The sequence below is a fragment of the Lithobates pipiens genome, unplaced genomic scaffold, assembly GCF_037356315.1.
Source record: "Lithobates pipiens isolate NorthernLeopardFrog02 unplaced genomic scaffold, aLitPip1_a1.2 Scaffold_25, whole genome shotgun sequence".
NCBI lineage: Eukaryota > Metazoa > Chordata > Amphibia > Anura > Ranidae > Lithobates > Lithobates pipiens.
In genome coordinates, this window is record NW_027507787.1 from 2790848 (window position 1) to 2808489 (window position 17642).

Genomic DNA, 17642 nt, shown 5'->3' on the forward strand with positions numbered 1-17642 from the left:
ACAGGACAGAGTATACAACCCCAGCACCACAGGACAGAGTATACAGCCCCAGCACCACAGGACAGAGTATATAGCCCCAGCATCACAGGACAGAGTATACAGCCCCAGCATCACAGGACAGAGTATACAGCCCAGACTCACAGCATACTGATCATCACTGTTCACATCATCAATGAACATCACATTGCTGGAACACAGTGTGTCCCCTAGAGTCCATGAGGTTATAACTATACAGGCTCTTATGTGACAGCCCAATCACCTGTAGTAAATAGACAGGACTGTACTCACCACCTGCACTGTCTGCCCAGACACCCCCTGATCAGAGGACTTGTCTGCTGTTGCTGGGCTAAGGAGCCAGTTGCTGGGACAAGGACTTTGGGGGAGTCCTGAGTCTGGACAGTCCAGCACCCTGTCCCCCTTCTTCTTCATGTCCAACAGCTCAGGGACATCCTACAAGGCTAGCCTGACAACCATAGCTGCTCGTGCTCTGGGCTGAGATGGAAGTGTCCATTTAAAGAGGAGGGAGCTGTTGACATCACTTCCGGTTTATCCCTGGCACAGGGAAATCAGAAGTGACTTTGCAACTCGGAGGGAAAGCAGCGCCCATGTCCTAGGGCACTGCCAATCGAAAACAAAGCACCCGTAGTGATACTACAGGGCAGAAGTATTCCGGCGCATTGCATTGCGCTACAAGGCAGGTCAAAACCCTGTAAATTAAGCATCTCATCTGCAATCACGTGATTGCATAGATGTCACGCTTCCTATAGTACACTGTGCCCGGCGCCTGAACAGAGTGCACTTTTAGTTTTTATATATTTTTTTTTAAAGGGCATTTTTTTTCTTTTGTGACTGCCTAGGGTAGCGGTGCCCATGCGCCCCCTTTGGGTAGGCAGCCACTGCCTGCTGTCCAAGTTGTTATAGTGGGAGATCCCTGCTCTGTGTGATCAAGCCAGCTCTCCTCTCTTTTTCCCACAGTTTCCTGCCTGGGAGGAGAATGGCTCCTGTTAAACCCTGCCCATTCCCCTCCCCCCTCCTCCAAGGCAGACTCACACTCGCCCTCAGGTAATTTACACTAACCAAACGCTAGCAGACATTTTTAGGGCTGACCTATAAGTCCTATAATAAATACAAATAAGTCCTATTTGTAAAATAGGAGGATATGGTGGGCCATGAAAGTGGAGAGAAGTTGCCCAGATTCTAGGATAGGTTAGGTAGTGAATGCAAATTTCTGCTCCGTCTTCAGTAATAACTCTCCATGTGTTCTGACGATCAGTGGCAGTGACTATAATGTATAGACAAGAATAGAGAGCTGTTCAGTCCCAGAATTCAACAAATCCTGAGTGGAAGATGTATTCTTGTCACCAAAATCCTTTTTAAGTCACCATGTAATGCTTTTTTATTGGATTATAATGTTTCTGTACACACTGCATCTCTTTATTTACAATAGGATTGGTATTTTCAGACAAACCTGTATTAAAAGCTATAAAGAAATGGCTATTTTTATTATTATTAAATATGTGTTTTTATACTGTTAGTTTCTAAAATAGCAATCCGCTATTTGTATGTTTTACATTGTTTGCAGACATGTTAATGCCCATGTCCTGCTGTAGATAATCTGTTAAAAATATTTTATTTTGTGTTGCAGCAAAAAAAAAAAAATATTGTGATGTGCCTTTATTGTGGTGGAAATGTTGTATTCATTTTACATGTTAAAATATGATGTACAATTAAATCAGTTTACAGTCTAAGGCCGAGGCTATTTATTCATCTTGTGCCAAATGCAGCCTATGTATAATTTCTTCCTAGGCAGTATCTCGTGAAATGAGAAGCACAAAACCAGATACACATTTAACATTTTTTATAAAACAAAAAAGTTCTTGGGAACGTCTCTCTGTTTCTGTTTGCTGTTAATTGTAAATCGTTATACTATATAAAGTGATGTAAATTATAAAAAATAAATAAAAATCGGTGAACATAATTTCTTGCAAAACACCAGAACACATGCTCTTGGTTTATTAAAATATACTTTTATGTATCACAAAGTGCACATTAAAAGAAAAGCTGTATTGATAAAATGTTGGCTTCTCAAGGGTAGTAAGTTGGGATAATCTTCATCTAGAGTCTGCAAGACAAAAAAGATCTGATAAATAATAGCACAATGTATAGCTTATGTTTACCTAATATGCTGGACACTAAACACTTGACTGCTGAAAAGCACATGCCCCGTACACAGGGTCGGAAATTCCGACAGAAAAGGTCCGATCGGATTATATTATCGGAAAATCCAATCGTGTGTGGGCTCTATCTGACTTTTTCTGTCGGTAACTCCGACGGAAAAATTGGAGAGCAGGATCTCAAATTTTCCGAAACAAAATCCGATCTGACTTTTGCAGATCGTTTGTAGAGAATTCCGATCGGACAAAGTGCCACGCATGCTCAGATCAAAGTACAAGAGCAAAGCTATTGGCTACTAGCCTGAACGTAGTCCCGTCATAATGAATAAACGTCATCACGTTCCAAACGATCGGATTTTCCGACAACTTTGTCCGACTGTATGTAAGCAACACCAGTTTTGGAAAAAATCAGACAGATTTTGTGGTCAAAATTTCCGACCGTATGTACGGGGCTTAGTCTTGTCTTACCCCTCACTTATTTAAACCACAACAAAACCCTTGCCCCCCAAAAAGACACATAGGCCACTTTAAGTTGGAAGTTGGGCAAGGCCACAGCTTTATTGAACTTCTTAGTATAACAACCTTCAAAATACAAATACCATGCGGGCCACGGTTACACCGTGAGCATCTATAACCAAACTGTATAATCTTTGAGTCTTGTCTCCACCATCAGTGCTAGGCAGGCATTAAACTGACCCCGTAATTAACTTGAGGGCATAGCCCATAAAGTAATGCAAATTGCTGACAGGTAAAACCACCAAGAAAGTTGTGACGAAAACACAACGGGCGGGTGGGTGGGCTACTCTTATGACGTCAACTTCTCTCAAAAGTAGTGGGACGTGCCTCTGCGTAGACTTTTCTAGAGTTCCGGCTTCACCCAGTCACCTCGTGCCATTGTAACCAGTCCCAACGGAGCCACTCCAACTCCCTGATTAGGTTGACGCCCCGCTTGCCAAGCATCCAGCAGTCAAGGCTCCCTTTCCTTAGGGCAGGGCGGGTCAAGGGGCCAATTTCAAAATGGTGCACTCTTTAAGCATATAACTGGGAAGGCGGAGGGATTGGTCTGATATACAATACTTATGGAAGTGGAAAAGTATAGCAGCTTGCTGCCAGTTTTTTGCCAATTTAGGCTGGCAATTCCTCCTGTAATGTTTACCATTGAAATGTATTTCCAGTGATTTAAATGACAAGATTCCACTGTTAAATGCACATAGCTTTTTTTTCTTTTTTTCTGTACATTTGCTTTAATACATGTATATGGCACATACTGTTTACATCATGAAAATGAACTGTATATAACATACTATAGATCTTTTGTCTGTCATTAAACACAAGTCTCAATTATAATGGCTGTAACAAACTATACTGTAGCCCAGTGATTCTCAACCAGGGTTCCGTGGAACCCTAGGGTTCCTCCAGAAGTTGCTAGGAGTTCCTTCAGCATTGGGCAATTTCTGCCTCTCAGATAATTTCCCACCGACACCATTGATCTTTTTAGCTATCTGTAAGAAGGTAATTCTTCCCAATGGCCACAGGTGTAAGGCCACAATAATTTATCATGAGTTGTAGATTTCTAAATTTTAGCAGGGGTTCCCCGAGACCAGAGAACTATTTCAAGGGTTCCTCTGTGTTGAAAAGATTGAGAAAGGCTGTTGTAGCCTATTTTAGGTACAGTGAGCTGGTACCTCAAGGCACAGAACCTCTACTACCTGGGGTGTGACTCCAGACATTCAGACTCTCAGCTCAGGTCTTATTTAGGCTAGGAGAATGGACTGTGACAGGATGAATACTTTTTATGATTTGTGTTTATTTCTTTTAATGCGTTTCAGTTTATTACAGTAAATAGGGATTTGCATGAGCTATATAGTAGACCCAAAAGATGTAAAAATGCTGCTATTTTAATGCCCTAATTTTATTAGTTGTTTACTTAGCCACTGCAGAATCATATGTGTATATATTTGAAATGCCTGCTATGTTGTGTGTATGTATATATTAAATACACACACGGCCAGTTACACATTTTAGAACACCTCCATTATAACTAGCTTCCCATTTAATGTCTCTATGTACCCTGTATTCTAAATTTTGCTCTGTGCTTGTATTTTATTCTAAATGGTTGAACTACCGTTAACTATGACTAAGCACTGTTGAGACTGTGAAACGCGTCAGATTTTTTATGCTGTACCCTGCTGTGGTTTGCACTTTTGTCATTTTGCCCAATAAAGGCGTTTTTATTGGAGTGCGGCTGTCCAGACATTCCCTCTTTTAATAATTACCGTTTACAGTGAAGAACCCTCTATGTAGTTTAAGGTTAAACCTCTTTTCTCATTTGTTCATTGACAGACACAGCCTTCTTTATTCAGAAACATAGGGTTATACCGCCCCCCTACAGGGGTAAGACACTAGGCAGAAAAAAGACTTGGCTATGCCCATGGGCAGTCCTAGGTGATATACACCCCCCTCTCTGCTATAGGCCTTCAGTTTTTTTCTGCCTAGTCAGGAGTAAGTACCTAGTTCCCTGCTGGGATCTCTAGTCCTGGCAATTTTTATTTTTGTTTATTGTTTCTTCTCCACTATGTGTATTCTTGTGTTCTAGCTTAGCTGCCCTAATTGCACCCTTACATTTCTTGTTGCATTCTTTATAAAGTCTGAATGCTGATAACCTTGTATTTTTTGAAGGAATACTCTTTTGCTTTTATATGCATTTTTACATTGGTGTTAAGCCATCCAGGACTTTTGTTTTGCTTTTTTAACTGTATTACCCAATGTGATGCACTGGCTAATGCCCTTATTTAATATGCTCTTAAAGCAAACCCATCTCTCCTCAGTGTTCTTTGTTCCTAAGATTTTATCCCAAATTATATCTTCTAGCAAGCTTTGTAGTTGTTAGGACCTGGGCTTGAACCTGGGACCTCTGGTGTGTCTGGCAGTGACTCTGCTTGCTGAGCCACCTGGAATACTGGACAGCTCCTTGGACAATTCCTTGAATGATCTTGTCTTGAATCTTGTTTGCCTTGAACCTTGAACCCTTTGCTCCTCCCATGAACTTCCTGATTTAAGCCATGTCTGTGCACTTCCTGGTTGCCAGAATATTGTGCCTTCACCAGCCAATATCTTGCTCCTATCTCTCCTGCTGTCGACCGTATACTCGCTACAATTCGTTACTGACATTTGGCTTGTTCCTGGACTACGCTTCTGCTGAATCCCAACCTGCAACTATTTGTTACCGACTTTTGGCTTGTTTCTCAACTACGCTTCTGCTTGATCCCTACCTGCTATATCTGCTACCAGACCCCCGGCTTGCTTACCTCCTGGTGGGGCTATCCTGAGGACGGCGACCTGGCACTAACACGCAGCCAAGCCCATCTCCACCTTTGGGAGCTCTGGTGAATACCGGTTAGTGCTTAGACCCTGCACCTCAGGTGAACCCGTGTCATCAGCCAGGGTGACCTGTGTGAATATCTGCTCTGCTGCTATAGCTACTAGCCTCTGAGCCTGACTCCAGATCGTGACAGAATATTCTGGCAAAAAACATGGAGGCCGTTGTAGCAGCTGCCGTGGCTCCTCTCAGGGTTCAAATCGCTGAGTTACAGGCATTTGGTGTTGACTACCAGGAAAACATTTCTGAGTTACAAATTGAAGTGAAAGGTCTACAAGAGGAAATCCTTGATCTACACAAACAATTGCGGGATTTTCATGCCCGAGATACTGCTGCTATAGAAACTAATGCACGAATGCCCCTACCACTCAAGTTTAGCGGAGACCGCCGCCATTATAGAGGATTCCTTAATCAATGTTGTATATACTTTCAGATGCAACCTGCTGCATTCACTTTTGACAGGAAAAGGGTGCTGTTTATTATCAACCTCCTGACTGAGGAAGCCTTAGCCTGGGCCTCCCCTTATGTGGAGAAAGATGATGTCATCCTGAATAATTTTGATTTTTTTTTTGTGACTGCGATGAACCAAGTTTTCGATGATCCTAACCGCTGTGCTACTGCTGAGGCAAAATTGCACAATTTACGGCAGGAAAGACGCTCTGTTGCAGAGTACACAACTGAATTCCGACGTTGGATCTCAGATATCAATTGGAATCCAGCAGCACAAAAGAGTCAGTTCCGTCAAGGACTCTCGGAACAAGCAAAAGATTAGCTTGCCAGAGTAGAAAGTCCTGATGGCCTTGAAGCTTTTATTAAATAATTTTCTCGAATTGATCAGAGACTTACTGAAAGGAGAGACTGGGAATCCTAGGCAGTAATGGTGGCATGCGTTTTTCTACTACTCAGTATCCTCCTAAGGGTCCAAGAGTTTTTCCTGATTCTGACACTCCTGAACCTATGCAGGTGGATGCTATTAAAAGATCTATTACTACTTAGGAGAAAGAAAGACGTCGTTCAGAAAACGTATGTCTTTATTGTGGAGACTCTGGACATTACGCAGTTAATTGTCCCAATAAATTTAAAAGAGCAATTGCAGCAATGGATGTTACAGTATCTGAGCAAATAAACTCAATTTCTCAGTCCATCTCTCCTTTGATTCAGGAAGCAAATAAAGTTAATTCTTTATCAACTCATTTTGTCATCCCTATAAAGCTTATTGTTGAAAGCAATGAAATACCTTGCTCTGCTATGCTGGACTCAGGGGCTGGGGGAAACTTCATCGACTTCAAATTTGCCCAAAGTAATAACATTCAAATAAGAAATAAACTCGCCCCAATTGATATGGAAACTGTGGATGGCTCACCTTTGACTTCAGGCCCTGTTACCCACGAGACAATCCCACTTAAACTCCTAATTGAAACTGACCATCAGGAGACTATCAGTTTTGAGCTGATTACATCACCCAAGTTCCCTATTATCCTGGGCATTCCTTGGTTCTCTATCCATAATCCCTCCATCAACTGGGAGACACGTTCTTTAACCACTTTCAGACCGGACCATTTTGCTGGTAAATGACCAGAGGTCTTTTTACAATTTGGCACTGCGCTGCTTTAACTGGTAATTGCGCGGTCATGCAATGTTGTACCCAAACAAAATTTGCGTCCTTTTCTTCCCACAAATAGAGCTTTCTTTTGATGGTATTTGATTGCCTCTGCGATTTTTATTTTTTGCGATATAAACGTAAAAAGACCGCAAATTTTGAAAAAAATCATATTTTCTACTTTTTGTTATTAGAAAAATCCAATAAACTCAATTTTAGTCATACATTTAGGCCAAAATGTATTCAGCCACATGTCTTTGGTAAAAAAAAAAGTCAATAATTGTATATTTATTGGTTTGCGCAAAAGTTGTCACATCTACAAACTAAGGTACGTTTTCTGGAATTTACGCAGCTTTTAGTTTACGACTGCCTATCTCATTTCTTGAGGTGCTAAAATGGCAGGGAAGTACAAAACCCCCCCAAATTACCCCATTTTGGAAAGTAGACACCCTAAGGAAATTGATAAGTGGCATGTTGAGCCCATTGAATATTTTATTTTTTTGCCTCAAGCGATTGAATAATGACAAAAAAAAATTATTTTTTTTTTTTTTACACAAAGTTGTCACTAAATGATATATTGCTCACACATGCTATGGGCATATGTGAAATGACACCCCAAAATAAATTCTGCTGCTTCTCCTGAGTACGGGGATACCACATATGTGGGACTTTTTGGGAGCCTAGCCGCGTACGGGGCCCCGAAACCAAGCACCGCCTTCAGGCTTTCTAAGGGCGTAAATTTTTGATTTCACTTCTCACTACCTATTACAGTTTTGAAGGCCATAAAATGCCAAGATGGCACAAAATCCCCACAAATGACCCCATTTTAGAAAGTAGACACCCCAAGCTATTTGCTGAGAGGCATTTTGAGTCCATGGAATATTTTATATTTTGCCACAAGTTGCGGGAAAATTACAAACTTTAATTTTTTTATTTTTTTTTTCACAAAGTTGTCACTAAATGATATATTGCTCACGCATGCCATGGGCATATGTGAAATGACACCCCAAAATAAATTCTGCTGCTTCTCCTGAGTACGGTGATACCACATATGTGGGACTTTTTGGGAGCCTAGCCGCGTACGGGGCCCTGAAAACCAAGCACCGCCTTCAGGCTTTCTAAGGGCGTTACAGTTTTGAAGGCCATAAAATGCCAAGATGGCACAAACCCCCCCCCAAATGACCCCATTTTGGAAAGTAGACACCCCTAAATTTAGGGGTACACTAGTGAGACTAGGTAATAAATGGCGGGTGCCCTGAAACTATAAAAAAATAACTAACCAACCAGCGTCACCTGTAACAGTTATATGGTGATCACTGGTGAAAGGGTTAACTAGGGGGCAATCAGGGGGCTTTATGCGGTAGTATATGGGGGTCCCTGGCGCTATAAAAAGCTGCGGCGAACCTAAATACCTACCTGCCTAGCTAGCGTCACCTGTGACACTAATACAGCGATCAGAAAAACGATCGCTTATTAGGCTGGGTTCACACTGGAGCGATGCGGGAACGCCACGAATCCACGGCGGGTTCCCGCATCGCATGCCTCCCGGCGGCAGTTCACACTGCCCTATGCGAACTGCTGGGAGTGTCAGTGAAATGTTAATGACACCCCCAGATCAGTTCGCATATCGCAGTGCGATCTGCAAACTCAGATCGCATGGTGTGAACACCCATGCGATCCGATTCTGCAGCGGGCCAAAAAAAGGGTCCCGTGCGAATTTGCGGCGGGTGCGGCGGGTGCGATGCGAATTCAGCCATACTATCTGTATGGCTGAACTCGAATCGCACAGAGATCGGATGTGATTTGCACTGCAGTGCGGTGCGAATCACATTCGTTCTCATAAACCGCTGCAATGTGAACCCAGCCTTAGTGACACTGGCGACGGGGGGTGATCACGGGGTTAAACCTTTATTGGGGGGGTTAGGGGGGTACATTAGAACTAAAGGGGGCTAACCCTAACTGCCCTAACAGTTATTACAGTCACAAATGACACCAATGCAAAAAAAAAAAAAAAAAATGACATTGGTGTCACTGTGACTGGGGGGCAGGGGTAATTGGGGGGGTGATCGGGGGGTGTGAGTGTGCCTGGCATGTTCTACTGTGTAGTGTCGTGTTGGTGCAACTCACCGATCCTCTCTCCTCGGTGTCGGAACGAAAAATACCGACACGGAGGAGAGAATACATCACTTCCTCTCCTGTGTTTACATTACAGGAGAGGAAGTGATGTCACGGAGCATTTTCATTCGTCGGGAGCGATCGCGAGGGGGTGGCCATGAATGAATGGCCGTCCCCTCGTCCGGGATCGCTCCCGAATGAATACCGATCGCCGCAGGCACTGGGCGGAGGCCCGATCGGGCCCCCGACCCGCGGGCAGGCAAGGACGTACATGTAAGCCCTTATGCCTGCCCGTGCCATTCTGTCGACGTACATCGTCGTGCGGCGGTCGGGAAGTGGTTAAGCTTTACATCTGAACATTGCAAGAAACATTGCAAAGAATCTTATCAAATAAGCCCTCCACCAACTCAAGATTTACAAGCAGTTTTGGCAACTATCCAGTCATACGACAAGCTACCTCCACAATATCTTGAGTTTCGGGACGTTTGTGATAAAAAGAACGCAGATCAGCTGCTTCCTCATCGCTCTTATGATTGTCCCATTGAATTGCTTCCAGGGGCAGAAATACCATTTGGTCGCCTTTATTCTTTATCAGAACCTGAACTGAAAGTGCTCAGGGAGTGGATTAATGAGAATCTTGAGAAGGGTTTTATCAGACACTCAACCTCTCCTGCTGACGCAGCCTTATTCTTTGTGACGAAAAAGGACTCCACCCTGCGTCCATGTATTGACTACAGAGATTTAAATAAGATCACAATTAAGAATTGCTATCCACTCCCACTGATTCCAGAAATGCTTGAGAGACTCCGCTTTGCCAAGCTCTTTACCAAATTAGATTTACGGGGGGCATACAACCTTGTCCGCATTCGTCCCGGAGATGAATGGAAAACTGCTTTCAGAACCAGATATGGACATTTTGAGTCTTTGGTCATGCCCTTTGGGCTTTGCAATGCTCCTGCAACTTTTCAACATTTTATTAATGATGCTTTTCGAGATTTGCTTGATCAGTTTGTAATAGCATATTTGGATGACATTCTCATTTTCTCTGATACTTTGGAAGAACACCGCAAGCATGTCTGTATTGTTTTCGAGAGGTTAAGGCAAAATCAACTTTACATAAAACTAGAGAAATGCGAGTTTGAACAAACTCAGATCCAGTTCTTGGGATACATAATCTCTTCTGAAGGGGTAAGCATGGATCCTGATAAGATCAAGGCTGTGGTGGATTGGCCCGCCCCTAAGAATGTTAAAGAGATACAGCGATTTGTTGGATTTGCCAACTTTTACAGAAGATTTATAAGGAATTTCTCTAAGGTAATTGCTCCAATCACACAGTTGACAAAGAAAGGGGTGCCCTTTTTGTGGTCACCTGAGGCACAGGCTGCCTTTAGTAAACTGAAAACTCTCTTCACTTCTGCACCAATACTGGTACATCCAGATCCAGAACTACCTTTCATCGTAGAAGTTGATGCTTCTAATTCTGCTGTGGGAGAATTTTCCTTTCTCAGCGAATGGGAGAAAAAATGCAGCTTCATCCTTGTGCTTATTTCTCTCGACTGATGTCTTCAGCCGAGATGAATTATGACATTGGAAACAAGGAGCTGCTGGCAATTAAGGAAGCATTTTCTGAGTGGAGGCATCTGCTGGAAGGAGCTAAGCACCCTGTAACCGTTCTCACCGATCATAAAAATTTAGAATTTATTAGGTCTGCTAAAAGGTTGTCATCTAGACAAGCACGTTGGACCCTTTTCTTTTCCAGGTTTAATTTTGTTATTTCATACCGCCCTGGGTCAAGGAAATGTAAGGCTGATGCCCTATCACGGATGTTGTCTGGGCCTCTCCAGGAAAGCACCTCTGAATGTACAATCCTGCCTCAAAAGAACTTTCTAGGGGCCATGAGTTTGAAGACATTTCTTAATCTTCTCAAGGAGGGGTATGAGAATGACCCACTTCTTAATAATCCTCCTAAGGACATTAACCTCAAGTACAACAATGGTTTTTGGACTCAAGCGCATTGCCTCTATGTACCTGAATCAGTTCGGGTAGAAGCCCTCAGGTTGGTACATGACTCTAAGCTTGCTGGTCATTTTGGGTTTCTAAGACAGAAGAACTCTTATCACGTTCCTTTTGGTGGCCTGGGTACAAGAAAGATGTTAAGAGTTATGTGGCTTCATGTCTAACCTGTGCTCGCAATAAGACACCTCGATCTTCTCCTCTGGGGTTACTTCTACCTCTACCTGTTCCATCAAGACTATGGGGGTCAATTTCTATGGACTTTGTGGTTGACCTTCCTCTTTCAAAAGGGATGACCACCATTCTGGTAGTCGTTGACCGTCTCACTAAGCTCATTTTATTCCAGTTAAAGGGGTACCCTCCGCCGAACATACTGCTGAGGTAATGGTTAGAGAAGTTTTTAAACTTCATGGAATTCCTGATGATGTGGTGTCTGACAGAGGGGTACAGTTTACCTCAAAATTTTGGAGAAGCTTTTGCTCAGCTTTGGGTGTAACAGTTAATCTGTCCTCGGCTTTTCATCCGCAGTCTAATGGTCAGACCGAGAGGACCAATCAAACTCTGGAGCAATACCTTCGATGTTTCGTGAGTTATCTTCAGGATGACTGGGTGGACTACCTTCCTACGGCAGAGTTTGCTTATAATAACTCTAAACATAGTTCCACATCCCAAAGCCCATTTTTCTTAAACACCGGGTATCATCCAGTTTTTATTCCTGATCTCCCCATCTCAACTTCAATTCCTGCTGTTACCAACAGACTAACTTCATTACATGAGATCCAGGAGAAATTGACTGATACATTGAAGGAGGCGCAGGAATATTACAAGAAGGCTGCTGACAGACATCGTAGGTCTATTCCCACTTTTCAAGTAGGTGAGAAAGTTTGGTTATCTACCAAAAATTTTAAAGTTCAAGTTCCATGTGCTAAGTTGGGTCAAAAGTTTATGGGACCTTTTGAGATTTCTGCTCAAATCAACCCAGTCACTTTTCGCCTAAAACTTCCTGACAATATGAAGATTCACCCTGTGTTTCATATATCACTACTCAAACCATTTCATGAAAATACTTTTTCTGGAAGAATTCATCCTCCTCCTCCACCTGTTGAGGTACAGGGTGAAGAAGAATTTGTGGTGGGAAAAATTCTTGACTCCAGAATCTCTAGGAACAAATTGTAATATTTGGTTCAATGGGAAGGTTATGGGCCAGAAGAAAATTCTTGGGAGCCTGAAAAGAATGTTCATGCCCCTAAATTAACAAGGGAATTCCACCAGAGGTTTCCTCAGAAACCTGGCCCTAAGACGTCCAGGGGACATCCTGGGAGGAGGGGAGTACTGTTATTACCTGGGCTTGAACCTGGGACCTCTGGTGTGTCTGGCAGTGACTCTGCTTGCTGAGCCACCTGGAATGCTGGACAGCTCCTTGGACAATTCCTTGAATGATCTTGTCTTGAATCTTGTTTGCCTTGAACCTTGAACCCTTTGCTCCTCCCATGAACTTCCTGATTTAAGCCATGTCTCTGCACTTCCTGGTTGCCAGAATATTGTGCCTTCACCAGCCAATATCTTGCTCCTATCTCTCCTGCTGCCGACCGTATCCTCGCTACAATTCGTTACCGACTACGCTTCTGCTGAATCCCAACCTGCAACTATTTGTTACTGACTTTTGGCTTGTTTCTCAACTACGCTTCTGCTTGATCCCTACCTGTTATATCTGCTACCAGACCCCCGGCTTGCTCACCTCCTGATGGGGCTATCCTGAGGACCGCGACCTGGCACTAACAAGCAGCCAAGCCCATCTCCACCTTTGGGAGCTCTGGTGAATACCGGTTAGTGCTTAGACCCCCGCACCTCAGGTGAACCCGTGTCATCAGCCAGGGTGACCTGTGTGAATATCTGCTCTGCTGCTATAGCTACTGGCCTCTGAGCCTGACTCCAGATCGTGACAGTAGTTTAGGGAAGTTGGCTCTTTTGAAATTCAGTGTCTTTGTATTTCCCTTATATTTCCTATTGGTGTGATTTATACTGAAGCCAATTGACCTGTGATCGCTGTTTCCTAAATTGCCCCGTAATTCCACAGCCGTGATCAGCTCTGTATTGTTGGTAATCAGTAGATCCAGTAACAATTTATAACTAGTTGGTGTGTCTACCATCTGACCCATGAAATTGTCCTGCAAGACACTTAGGAAGTGGTGAGCCTTATGCCGCGTACACACGGTCGGAGAATCCGTCGGAATGCGTCTTATCGGACCGTGTCATCAGATAATCCAACTGTGTGTGGTATGCATTGGACTGATTCCGTCCGAATCTCCATCGGACCCAATTTTCCAACATGTTGGAAATATTTCCCGACCAACTGGGCCGGTCGGACGTAATCCGATCATGTGTAGAGAATTTTGATCGGACCAAGTGCCACGCATGCTCAGATCAAATTCCTACATCAAAGCTATTGGCTACTAGCCTGAATCTAGTCCCATCGTAATGAAATTACGTCATCACGTTCTGAAAGATCGGATTTTTCGACAACTTAGTCCGACCGTGTGTATGCAACAGTTTCGGACACAATCCGTCAGACTAAATCTGACGGACAAAATCCGACGGATTTGGTTGTGGAAATCTCCGACCGTGTGTACAGGGGCTTAGACGAATCCGCCCAGTCTATATCTGGATAATTAAAATCCCCCATTATGATAACAGTTCCCATCATTGCTGCTAAGCCAAATTGTGATAGGAGGTCCGCATCCCCCTCCTCCCTCTGGTTAGGGGGCCTATAGCATATGCCCAGTATTATTTTCCCTTTAGCTTCATCCCTTTGGAGCTCTAGCCATAAGGATTCCACCTCCTCCCTAGCTCCGTTAGTGATGTCATCTCTCACGTTCACTTGTACATTATTCTTGATATACAGGCAAACCCCTCCCCCTTTTTTACTCTCTCTATCCCTGCGATAAAGGGTATATCCTTGAATTGTTGCCAGCCAATCATGAGAGCTGTTGAGCCAAGTCTCTGAAATACCCACAAAATCCAAATCCTCCTCGTACAACAGTATCACTTGTGGCTTTTTTTTTTTTTTTTTAGTTAAGTTAGAGATGTATCCACAAATGCATTCCACTTTTAGGTTGCTTTGCTCACCCTTCTATCTAGGTTCTCTGTGTAGTTTAACATATAAGTTCAACTTTTGACAAAAAATAATAAATGCACAGATTTTTTGTTTGTTTTGGAAGCCTGTAAAGCATTGCACCAGCAATTAGGAGATCACTGGTGCCATGCAGGTTTCCTGCACACTGTCAGTGTATTGACAGTGCTGTGATAGTTCATTACAAGCCGACAGCCGCAAAGGCTGCTGGAACTTGTAGTATTCCATTCACAGAGCACTGTGAATGAGTGACGTGGCCAGGTGGGTGGAGCCCTGCAGTGCCACATATTTTTTAAATTGTGGCAGCAGACACAGAGAGAAGATCTCCTGTCTGCTGTCACATTGGGGATAGAGTGGGGGTGGGGGGGGGGGGTTGTTGTGGCATTCATAACATGTTACACCCTGAATATGGATGTAACATGTTATGAAAACTGAAATGATCCTTTAAAGCCTAGTACACACGGGCCAAATGTCAGGTGGCATCAGCCAGTTCGATAGAAAGCCGAAAGAAGCCGGCAGTTCGACCAGCTTCTGTCAAAGGGGCATGACCAAAAAAGTTCTGCTGACCAGAGTGTTTTGGCAGGAGATGGGTCGCTCCGCTGTCGGAACACAATAGTACAGCAGGGAAGATCTCTGTACTAACATCGCAGAGTTAGCACAGCGGCTCCTCCTGAGCTGTCAGGTTTTTTTTTTTTTTACGTTCAGCTCTGCTGGGTTGAACAAAAAAAAAACGACCATAAGTTCAGCAGTAAATTCAGCAGTAACCCAAGGAGAGAAAACCAACTATAGTGTAATATTGCTTCACTCGGTAATTGTTGTATAAAAACTATATTGCTCTGGCCCCATGCAGTACTGCATAGACAAGCTGTGGAACAGATTATCTGAGTTTCCATTATTTCCTATGGGGAAACTTGCTTTGATATACGAGTGCTTTGGATTACAAGCATTCTTCTGGAACAGATTATGCTCGCAATCCAAAGTATTACTGTACAAGGAGTGTTGTAAATGTTGGAGAAGACAAGGATGGGAGGGTATCTTATGGGACTTCTTCAATGGTAAACCCGAGTTAACCCCTGCAGGGCCAGAACTGAAGTGGTTTAACTGAAGCTGTACCCACTATATATATATATATATATATATATATATATATATATATATATATATATATATATATAGCTAAACTTCAGCTTTAACAGTGGTTGAAGTAACCAAGTTTCTTTACAGTGAGGAGAAGACTAAAATGGCAGTAAATCATATAAAATAATAAAATGGGGAAAACAGGTTTGCCCAGGCCTGGAAGCAAACAAAATTTGAGTAAATGTAAAATATGTGGGTGGTCCCGCCCTTATGGCAATAGATATAGTTGAAAATGAACTGCTGCCCCTACCTGTTCAACCACCTAAGTGGAATGTATATGCAAGTGTAAATGGGGAAAAAGGTATGTGTGGCACTGTTCTGGGGTTTTCATGACATGCACTTTGAACTCTAGCCCTTTTATTGCAGGTTGATCTCTATGTAATAAAATAATCTTTAAAAAAAAAGGAAATGTTCAAAAGTAAATATACCAGAATGTTAACTTGTCCAGCACCAAATTGTGTGTTGATGTTACACTAAGTCAGTGTTGTTCTTTAAGGGGCACACAGATTGCAATTATTTTCCATCCACTAACCTTCCTCAAATATATCCAAGAGAGGACCGCTAGGCGCGACTGAGAGGGCCCAGGAAGATCCAGAAATTGCATCCAGAACAGAGTTCACTTCAGAGTACAGGTACTCCACCGTTTTTTCTACTCGCTGTGCAGATAAAAATAAAAAGTATAATGAGTACTGGAATAGCTTTATATAATAGTGACTTATAGCATACCTTTGTATCAAGCATTTACACCAATATAACAAAACAGACTTTTTATACTTTTTTTGACCAGTGGGCCCTAGATATCGAAGTAATATATGATGAATAGCACGTAGTGGCGTTGCGTCCATAAGGATGCATGGGCGCCGCCCCTATCTCAGCCACCCCCTCTATGACAAATGGATAGCATGGGCGCCTGAATTACAGCGGCGAGGGTGTTTTGCAAGTACCTGATTAGAGCCACAGGCTCTAATAGGCGTCAAAAATGGTGACCTGCGAGCACCATGCTTGGTGCTCACAGTTTACCAGGTGTGTTAGAACAACGAATGAATATACGCTTTTCTAACACTGAACCACCTCTCCGCCAATCAGGTACTCGGGTCTGTTACCCGTCACCTGATTGGCTGAAATCACAGGTGCTGTGATTAGATGCCTATCAGACATCCAATTGCCTATAGGAGAGGACAGAGGAGAAGAGGGGAGAAGATCCATGGAGGACATCGCTCACCGTCACCTACTGCCCCACCGAGACAGGGTAAGTACAGGGCAGAAGGTGGGCAGGCATGGGGGGGATCACAGTGGCGGCATTCGATGGACACAGTGGCAGCATTCGATGGGCACAGTGGCTGCATTAGGTGGACACTTTGGTAGCATCCGATGGGCACAGTGGGAGCGATTGGTGGGCACAGTGACTGTGTTTGATGGGCACAGTGGCTGCGTTTGATGGGCACAGTGGCTGCGTTTGATGGGCACAGTGGCTGCGTTTGATGACACAGTGAGGCTGCAATTGATAGGTTTTATTTCTGAATTTTTCAGTTTGTTTGCGCCCCCCCCCCCCAAAAAAATGTTTAGAACCAGCCACCACTGAACAATAAAGCTGAACTCCAGGGATGATTTTTATTGCACAATTACATTGGTCAAGCTTGGAGCAATGTAAGTTTGCATATGTCATACTGAGGGGCTGCTGAGAATAACTGTAGTAGTCACTGAACAGTGATAGTTGTAACTTTCAGCGTCCTGTGCAGAACGGCATCCCCTCTGCCCCCTGAATGCAGGCTTGTTCGGCCCTATCACCATTCACAGATCACCATGTATTTTTATTTTTATTTTTGTGTATTTACTGAAAAATCTAAGGCGTTCTCTGTTCAAATGAGGTGGAGATTGTGACGTTCCACTCTCTCTCCCTTTCACCTCCTCCAGTCAGAGAAAAGTGATGTTTTTATTTTTATTTTCAAATGCAAGAAATTCTGTGACTGGAGAGTGTTGAGCACCCAGGGCCCGTGTTAGACTATTTTGCGCCCAAGGCAAGACCAGCTACTTGCATCTCCCTAAAAATAAAATGTGAGAAATAGGGTCATCGTGCCCTAGGGATGAGTCCCT

At 43.4% G+C, this 17642-nt stretch overlaps 1 protein-coding gene across 3 annotated transcripts in view; it reads right to left on the minus strand.

Annotated features, from left to right (window-relative positions):
* Positions 1-1978: 1978 nt before the first annotated feature.
* The window catches only part of PLAC9 (placenta associated 9), a 60903-nt gene continuing 45239 nt past the window's right edge, over positions 1979-17642 (minus strand). For 2 of the 3 annotated variants that reach the window (XM_077453959.1, XM_077453958.1), the window contains exons 3-4: positions 16081-16204; positions 1979-2122 (exon numbers count right to left, since the gene is read on the minus strand). In XM_077453959.1, the coding sequence (XP_077310085.1) occupies positions 2112-2122; positions 16081-16204 (135 nt within the window). In that variant the 3' untranslated portion in view covers positions 1979-2111. The remainder of the gene's footprint in view (positions 2123-16080; positions 16205-17642) is intronic. The other variant, XM_077453961.1, reaches the window with a different exon arrangement.